Here is a 9034-nt window from a genome sequence, read left to right as displayed (position 1 = left end):
GCTGTTTGTTTCACTGACCCCCCCCTCCCCCCCTTCCCCTCCCCCCCCCTCCCCTCCCCCTCTCTCTCTCTCTCTCTGTGCCCAGAGCTCAGGGCCATCCACACACAGGGAGAGGGAGAGAGAGGGAGAGAAGAGCAGAGCCACAACAGTGAGGATAATTATTACTTTGCCCTCTTCCCGAATTATTACTTTGCCTCTTGTCTCCGCTGCCATCATAATCGTTGCATTTTGTTTTGATACAGCGCTTGTCACGTCTTCTCGACGTCCCAAAGCGCTTCACAGAATAGACCGTAAAGTGAATTGACTGTGTATTTTGTGGGCGAAACGCGGCAGCCGATTGCGCACAGCAGCGTATCCCCCCACCCACCCACCCACCCACCCATACACACACACACACACACACACACACAAAAGCTGCGGATTGAGTGACCCGAATTTTTTTTAAAAATGGGGTTATTGCCCCCCCCCCCCCCCGCAAAAGCGATCCGCCAATCGACTAACAACCGCTCGGTAAACAGAGGCGTACGGAGAGTAAGGAGACAACAACAACAGCTTGGATTTATATAGCGATTTATATAGCGCCTAACGTTTCCGCCCGGGTATCGAACTCAGGTCCTCTCGCTCACTCGCTCGCGCGGCAAGTACTCTAACCGCCGAGGTACAGGGCTGCCCGTGTAGGTGGGACGCATGGAATTCTCATGTCGGTTTGGAAGCCCTTAAGCGCGGTGATGGATTTCCGCAGGTGTCAGACACCCGGCCGACACCCTTAAAGACACGTTGTAAAGAAGCGAGATGCCTCTTCCGAGGCGGAAGGGTTCCAGTTTGGCTCGTCCAACCAACACAGGTGATTTCACTGTGAGCGGAGGGACTGGGGACTGTATTTGCGGGTGAATGCGGCAGCCGATTTGCGATCCTGTGAAGCTGCTTGAAACATTTGCCCCGGCGTAAAACGGCGTCTGGTTTGCCTCGGGTACTGCTGCCCCGCACTCTTTCGATGGTGATGAGTCAAATAACACCAAGTGTGACAAAGGTCACGACTGTTAACATTATCCACAAAATCCGAGTGTCAGTTAATTGATCGGACACAAATGAGGTGTCAGCCTGGCTCAGTCGGTAGCAATCTCGCCTCGTGAGTTAGAAAGTTGTGGGTTGAAGCCTCATGTGCGGATTTGGAGTCCCTATGGTCTACGCTGACACCACAGTTCAGTGCTGGGGGGGGGGGGGGAGGGAGAGGGGAGGGAGGGAGGGAGGTGGTGGTGGGAACGGGGGGCTGGGACATTGTTGGGAGCTGCCGTCCTTCGGATGAAAGGTTAAACTGAAGTCCTGCCCAACCATCCAGATCCCGTGGCACAACTCGAAAAGAGAAGGGAGTTTCTCCCGGTGTCTTTGCCAACAATCCCCCAAATAAAATTGTTTGTGGGACATTGTTGTGCGCAAATTGGCTGCGGGTTCACCCACAAAATACCCAGTCACACCCCTTGACAGCGTATTCTGAGAAGTCCTTTGAGATGTCTCAGCCAATCTCACTCACCTTGCAGCACAGTGGTCTGTCTAACTCTGCAACTCATGAGGTATGCCACGATACAAGTCTGAAATGAGTTTGACAAACCCCTTCACCCCCCCCCCCAGCTTTTACAATGACTGGATTATAAACCTTGCTCACATTGAACACACACACACACACACAGTTCTTTGACCACTTGACTCCTCTTTAAGTGACGCATGCTGAAAGCGCTTTCGGTTTCGTTCCCTTCAGGAGCTAAAAGAAAGCAGTTTCATAATTGGTGCCAGACCCCGTGAGTCCAAAGATCTCCTTCTGCGCTGCAAATTTCGGTGGTTCTACCTCTGCACGCCTGTTCCTCATCTTTAAGTATTTGCATGTATTTAACGTATTAACGAACCAAGTTCCTTTAGCTTTATTTTTTCTTCTTTTGCTGTCTGCTTTTCATACTTCCTTTGACTCTGTCTTCAGCTGAGAAATTGAGTGCAGTAGCAGCCAATTATTTTGATTCAATAACCATCAGTATACTTGACGGCAAATAGGAAGCATTGTGTAATGTTAATATAGTCACTGTATAATAATAATCCTCGTGTGGGATATAGCACCGAAACTCAAAGCGCTTCACTGGATGTACTGCGGAGTATAGTGACTATGTATTTATAGATGAACACAGCAGCCAATTTGCGCACAGCAATGTCCCACAAACGGCCACAAAAGTGACAGACCAGTCTTATGTGGGGGATTATTGGTTCGGACTCCAGGAGAAACTCCCTTCACTTTTCAAATAGAGCCACGGGATCTGAACAGGCACAGACAGGACGTTGGTTTAATGTTTCAGGATCAGGACGTCAGCTGTGACAATGCAGAGTTCTCCCCAGTACTGCTCTTGGCTGGGTCAGCCAATACAGAATAGACTGTAAAGTGAACTGACTGCACTTTTGTGGGCGAAATTGTTGCAACATTTGCACTATCTCACATTCTGGTGATTGGAAGATGATAACATGGAGTTATTCGCCTACCATCATCCTGTGATGAATTTACTTAACCATTTCCTTCCAATGAGACATTAAACTGAAGCTTGTTGAGGTCGGTCATACACTCAGAGTCATGGCCCAATGATACTCCAGGTAAATTGCTCCTTCATTTCAGGTCTGTCTGAGGGACGTTGCTTTGCACAAATTGGCTGTTGCGTCTTCCAACAATACACAGTAGAGACCTTGTGAGATATCAAATTTCCAAAAGCCCCAACTTGTTAGGTCAGTGCATTCAGCGCCTGAATGGCATTTATTTACAGTACACAATGAATCCTGTGTACGTTACGAGGCAATGGAGCACCTGTGAATATTGCAGGCGACTGCAGTTGCTTTGGATATATAATAATAATAATCCTTGCATTTGATACAGCTCCTTATCAAGCCTTCGAGACATCTCAAAGTGCGTCACAGAATATACTGTAAAGTGAATTGACTGTATATTGTGTGGGCGAAACGCGGCAGCCAATTACGAACAGTAGTGTCCCACAAACAATTGTGGATTGGGTGACCAAATTATATTAGGGGACAGTGCACATTGTAATATTACTGCAACTACAATATAACTAACAATGTAGAATATCAATAGCTTTGAAACAACTGGTGCCTTCAGGGACTGAGCAACGCGGAGGAACATCAGCACAATAAGTACAGTACAGTACAGTACGTACCTTCGTGAAAGATTCTCAAATTTAACTCAAACACATTTCAAACAACACAGAATCTTTTGTTAAAAATGTTTCAAATGTTATTAACATTTGCATTCACGGTACTCAGCTTGAAAACAATGTTCCTTATTAACAGCATAGCTATGTCAAATGCAAGGATTATTATTATAACATAACAATAGCTAGGTTATTGAGCTCCGAACGTGTAGTAAATGAATTAAACTCACCAACAGACAACAGCAGAAATCTCCTTGGACTCTCAGGGTGATCGCTTGGTCAATGTGCTTTTCCTTGCCAGAAAGTGAAAGTTTGGTGCTCTCTCTCGATAGAGGCAGTTCTGAGCTCATGAAATGGATCAACCTTTGACACAACTCCTCGGTTAAATATTATTTGTCACTCCTTCACACGCCATCTCCTTCCTCCCCTCCTCCCCTCAGTTAGCATCGCATCGCTGGTAATATTAAATTGGAGGCAGTAACAACAACAACACCTTCCACTCAGAGCACTTAACAGTGGTGGAGCCTGATTCTAAAGTGTGTGTTTATTACCTCGCCTCCAGAGGATCCATATTCTGTTGGGAATATTCTGTGTATTTACTGTGAATCATTCAGCATCCTGATCAACAAATGAATCAATGGAACGCTCCAATGAACACAAACCATATCCTGGAAACCAATGTGTCAGAAACTCGGCCTTTCCCTACGCTCAGCAGCCTCCATCCTGCTTCATGTCCCCTGCCCGCCCCCACCCCCACCATCGGCATTCGGGCCTTCAGCCTCTCTGCCCCCACCCTTTGGGACTCCATCCTACAAGTCCCTTCGCCTTGCCCTTACCTCCTTCAAGGCTCATCTCAATCCTTGCTCACTCCGTTTAGTTGCTTCACACCAGACTGTTTTAGATGAAGAAGGTCGAACCCATCGCAGCTTCGATCTGTTTTTTTTCTAAAATTAGTCCAGTGTCCCGGCACCACACACGCTTCCTGGTAACCTGTTCCAGTCATTGATTAACCTCTCGGTAACCAAATATTTCCTGGGGTCTGTCCTGAAATTTCCCCGACTCTAAACCTGTGACCTCTTGTTGCTGCCTCACTGCATCTGAAACTACCATTTTGCCTTTACTTTCTCAATACCGTTAACAATTTTAGACATCTTGATAAGGTCCTCTCTGAGACGTTTCATGCCCCAACCCTCTGAAACTCTTCTGCACTCCTTCTAGGTCCTGGGCAGCCCCTTTACGTCATGGAGATCAGAACAGTATGAGGTGTTCCAGCAAGGACCACTACAGTTGGTCTCGGTGGCCTTGGGCTAGGAGAGTGTAACATCAGGCAGGGTTCTTGCTTCTGGTGATAGCTAGTGAACCTATTGCACAGTGGGTATGTGGATAAATTGGGGTGAACAGTTATGGACTTGATTGTGATAAGTCACTGCCAAGCTCGCACATAAAATATAGTGAGGTACCAGTATTGTTAAAATGCGCACGGTGTCAGCTTGGCTCAGTTGGTTAGCGCTCTCATCTCTGGACCAGAAGGTTGGGGATCCTCAATTCAAGAGGGAATGAGTTAGACATCTAAAGAGGAGTACTTTGCAGGAGTTTGGGGCGAAAAGGCAGGTAAATGGGACTGAATGGATTGCTCTTTCAAAGAACCGACGCAGACACGATGAGAGAGAACTTCAAAGAGTTTCCTGGAGAGTTTAGTGCAGGTTGGGGAGAGTTTGCCTTGGGAATACTTTACCCATTATACTGAACTGGAACCTAACCAGCAAAACAACAGCTATTTCGAACGCTGTCGCAGTCGTTTTCACTCCCCGAAGCTTGAGGAGGGGAATTTACAAGGGAAATATCACAGTCCACATTGCTATGCAGTTTCCCCTGCTGGCCTCAGTAAGAACACTTTATTATCATTATCGATAAGCTGACGTACAAAAACAAACAGATTGCTGGTGCAGAGATCCCCAGGTTTGAGCTTGAACATAGATGGAGTTAGACGTCTTATTTGATAACAATAATCCTTGCATTTGGAGACAGAGCCTCATCACGTCGGTGAGTTATACAGTATTGATAAAGCTGTATTTGATCCTCAAATATAGAGGGAATCAGGGTCACAGTGCAGGAAATTAACATCAAATGTAACATTTACTTCCGCCTGATCAGCTGTGAAATGGACATAAATGCAACATTTTCTTCCTTTCCCGACGTGAAAGGCGCTCTATAAATGTAATTTTGTCGTTGTTGTTGTTGTGATCAGCTGTTTGCCCATCTCTCTCTCTCTCTCTCTCTCTCTGTTACTCCAGGCCTGTTCCTGTTCCTATTCTCGTTCCCCGATGGTGAATTTGGGACTCAGCAAAGTGCAGCCCTCGGTAGCAGCCAAACACCCGGTAACAACTGATGGCTTTTCACCGGATAGCAGCTGCGTTTAGGGACCGGGTGGGGGGTGGGGGGGGAGTGCGACGCAGAGCGCAACAGGATCTGATCCCGGTTCAAGGTCACGAACGCCTCTGGCTCTTCTGATCGTCTCCACAGTCCATTGCAGTAATTAGGGGGAGCTTTTTATACAGGGAGCGAGTGAGTGAATCAGTATGATCTTCACCCAGGACCGTGAGGAATTTGGGATCTCAGATGTGCGACGTGCCTGTGTTACGCAATTGGCTGCCGCGTTTCGCCCACAAAATACACGCTCAATTCACTTTACAGTGTATTCTGTGAGACATCTGGAAGATGGGATAAGGCGCTGTATAAAACCAAGGATTATTATTATTATTATTATTACAGGGTATTGAGGAATATGCCGCCTGCCAGTCACACGCGTTCCTGAAGGGCACTATGACGTTTGTATTAGGTACGTGAATCTTATTTTTACCAGTGTTCGAGCCTTCGACCGCTTGTGTGTCCAGTACGTCCTATTTCTCTCCCACCCACCGATGTGTTTCTGTGTACACAGGGGCCAGTGGCTGTTTCATTGTCCAGCGGATGTTGAGTAAGAAGTTTGCTTTACCTCTGCATTGGAGCATTTTACTATCAGCAGGTCTGTATATGGTGTCAATGCTTCACACTGTTTACCCAATGTTTGTAGCGACAACCACAACCATGACTTCCTGCCACCGCTGTTAGCGATGAAAATATGCCCTCTGATTTTGCTGCAGGTGTCAACCTGGCTGAGGCTGACAGAAAGCCAGCAGGTGACGTCCTTCAGATGAAAAGTTAAACCGAGAGGATTATTATTATTATAATTATCGTAAGGTTCTCTCCTCTGCCTTGACCCCTCACTATCTGTCTTTAAAAGCCTCCTGAAAGCCTTCCGCTTCCACCGTGCCTATGGTCACCGCCTTCCTCCCGCGCCCTCCCTTGCCAAGTGTCTGGCAAAGTCTGCTGTAAAGCGCTCTGGGACGTTACCCTATGTGTTAGGCGCTGTATAAATAAATACACGTCGTTGTCATAGTTTCTCTGTGTGACGCAGTGACCGGATCCCTGGCGAGTTATGCAGTGACTCGGGTTGAAACGCAGAAGTGCTCCAACCTGTGGGTTTACCTGGAGACCGGGAGAATGCCTGGGAGCTCTCAGCCAGGTGAGACTTATCACCTCTGCAACAGGCGTAAGCAAAGCGGCTGTCAGGAGTGTAGAAAAACCAGACGCACAATCCATCTGAAAGGGTGGTGCAGAGAGAGAGGAAGTATTTTTTCACCCTAATTATTATGATGATAATTACATAATCAATACTCTTGGAGCTGCCAGACTTGAGCAGGAACAGCTCCATTCCCTGGCACTGCTGGGTGTCAGAGGTGAAAGTAATTTAACCTCTTCACGAGCAGTCTCCAACCTTGTTCCAAAATCTGCTCCTTCTGCCACCGTCTGCGCAGTAAGGGTAAGTTCAGTTAGCCTTGGCCCATGGCTTAAACCCTCATCTAAGCCATGAGCTCTGTGAGCCGATCACCCCCATCCTCGTCTGGCTTCACTGGCTCCCCATCCCCCAGAGGATCGAGTTTAAAATCCTTGACCCCACCTTTAAAGCCCTCCACGGACTTGATCTGCCCTGCCTCTGTAACCTACCCCTGCAAACCCTTCACTGTCCAGCACCTTGGGACGTGCTCTCGATGTGAAAGGCGCTACACAAATGCAGTGCAATTTGTTGTTATATTTATTCAGTGCCTTTCATACAGGAATATGTTTGAGAGGGTTTTGGGGAGATACAGGAGACTGAGCTGGGTGCGAGATGGGGGGCTGGGGTTGGGGGGGGGGAAGGAATAAGCTCCAGTTAAAGTTATTTAGGTTTTTAGACGGGTCCCTCTGAGGAGGGAGTGAGGCGGAGGGAAGGATTCAAAGAGTTCCAGAGGGCATGGGGACAGGTGGCTTAAATCTCCCTGTCGACAGTGCGGCACGGGCGTGTGGGGGGGGTGAATTCTGAATTGGTGGTGGGGAGCGAATGGGTGAGGGAGGAAATAGGACCACAGGAGATCACAGAGAAGTAGAGTGGAGTCTGGGAGAAGAAAGAAAGCAGGCTTACAAAGGACGGGGTGACTTTTTGTTTGAAAGCTGAACAAAGAGTCCCAACTGAACGTCGTTTATTTTTGGTCAAACAGGTCAAACGGACACCCGGGAAAGCTGGGGTGGAGCGGAGAAATATGTGGGCGGCGACATCGTGAAGTAAAGCCGCTTCGTTGACTTCTCTGTGTCGAGTGACCTTGCATTATTCCAGCACGCTCAGATCGGAACATTCTGTGACCTATGCTCCAGTTGCAATGAGGTGCAACATCACTTTCACACCAGTGCTGTTTATAGCCTCGTGACCCAAAGAACACAACGTGAACAAGCCACAAGCACCAAAGTGTTTACCGACCAACTGGTTCCCAGGCTCACTCACGCTAGGTTCCTACTCGAAGCCCTTGCGCTCATAAATCAATCTCCAATAATAACGATAATAATAATCCTTGCATTTGATATAGCGTCTGATCACGTCGTTGAGACGTCTCAAAGCGCTTCACAGAATATATATTGTAAAAAACCCTACTGAAAAACCCTACTGAGTAAAAAACCCTACTCTACTGAAAAAACCCTCCCTTGATGCGTCGCAGCTATCAAGCTACCGGCCCATCTCCAACCTCCCCTTCCTGTCCAAGGTTCTTGAAAGAGTCGTCGCCTCCCAGCTGCACTTTCCTCTCCACCCACTCACTTTTGGAACCCCTCCAGTCGGGTTTCCATGCTGCCCATAGCACGGAAACCGCCCTGGTCAAGGTCATTAATGACATCTTGACCATCTGGGACCAGGGCTCCCTCTGCCTCCTCGACCTATCGGCCACAGTCGACCACTCTATCCTCCTCCACCGCTTGTCTTCCCACCTCAACCTTCAAGGCCCTGTCCTTGAGTGGTTTAGGTCGTACCTCTCCCACCGTCTTCATTTTGTCTCTGCAAACGGCTTTTCCTCCGGCCCCTGCACTGTCTTGTGTGGTGTCCCTCAGGGCTCTGTCCTCGGTCCCCTCCTCTTCACCCTCTACATGCTCCCCCTTAGTGACATCATCCGCAGACATGGGGTTAACTTCCACATGTATGCGGATGACACCCAACTCTACCTTTCCTCCTCTACCCTCAACTCCACGATCCCCGATGTCCTGACAGCTGTCTGTCCGACATAGAGTCCTGGACGAGAGACAACTTTCTTCAGCTCAACGTGCGCAAAACTGAGGCCCTCCTGATTGGCTCACGTCAGCGCCTCCGCACCTCAGGCGCTGACAGCATCAGCATCCAAGGCTGCACTCTCCACCTCTCAAAGCCATCAGGAACCTCGGGGTTCTGTTCGACCCTGAGCTGTCCTTTCTCCCTCATATCCGCGCCACAACTGGCA

The 9034-nt window shown here is 48.3% G+C and overlaps 1 protein-coding gene across 3 annotated transcripts; it reads left to right on the top strand.

Annotated features, from left to right (window-relative positions):
• The first annotated feature begins 122 nt into the window (after nt 1-122).
• On the top strand, nt 123-7862 carry tmem141 (transmembrane protein 141). 3 transcript variants are annotated; one of them, XM_007900216.2, is made up of 6 exons: nt 123-148; nt 5492-5575; nt 5970-6036; nt 6139-6222; nt 6655-6762; nt 7775-7862. In XM_007900216.2, exons 2-6 carry the CDS (start codon nt 5522-5524, stop codon nt 7840-7842), a joined length of 381 nt encoding a protein of 126 aa, XP_007898407.2. In that variant the 5' UTR covers nt 123-148; nt 5492-5521; the 3' UTR covers nt 7843-7862. The 3 variants fall into 3 exon arrangements, with proteins under 3 accessions (XP_007898407.2, XP_042193541.1, XP_007898408.2); XM_042337607.1 differs by lacking the exon at nt 123-148 and adding an exon at nt 768-844; XM_007900217.2 differs by lacking the exon at nt 123-148 and adding an exon at nt 1509-1796.
• The last annotated feature ends 1172 nt before the right edge of the window (nt 7863-9034 follow it).

This window comes from Callorhinchus milii, unplaced genomic scaffold (assembly GCF_018977255.1).
Source record: "Callorhinchus milii isolate IMCB2004 unplaced genomic scaffold, IMCB_Cmil_1.0 Scaffold8, whole genome shotgun sequence".
In the NCBI taxonomy this organism is placed as follows: domain Eukaryota; kingdom Metazoa; phylum Chordata; class Chondrichthyes; order Chimaeriformes; family Callorhinchidae; genus Callorhinchus; species Callorhinchus milii.
Note: the sequence above shows the minus strand (reverse complement) of the source record. Positions and strands in the feature narration are given on the sequence as shown.

Bases quoted from the DNA above. Each gene is read 5' to 3' on its own strand.
- tmem141 (XM_007900216.2), top strand. From the start codon at position 5,522: ATGGTGAATTTGGGACTCAGCAAAGTGCAGCCCTCGGTAGCAGCCAAA. The intron at 5,576-5,969 runs GTAACAACTGAT...TTATTATTACAG, and splicing joins CGGTAGCAGCCAAACACCCG to GGTATTGAGGAATATGCCGC. The intron at 6,763-7,774 runs GTGAGACTTATC...TTGGTCAAACAG, and splicing joins GCCTGGGAGCTCTCAGCCAG to GTCAAACGGACACCCGGGAA.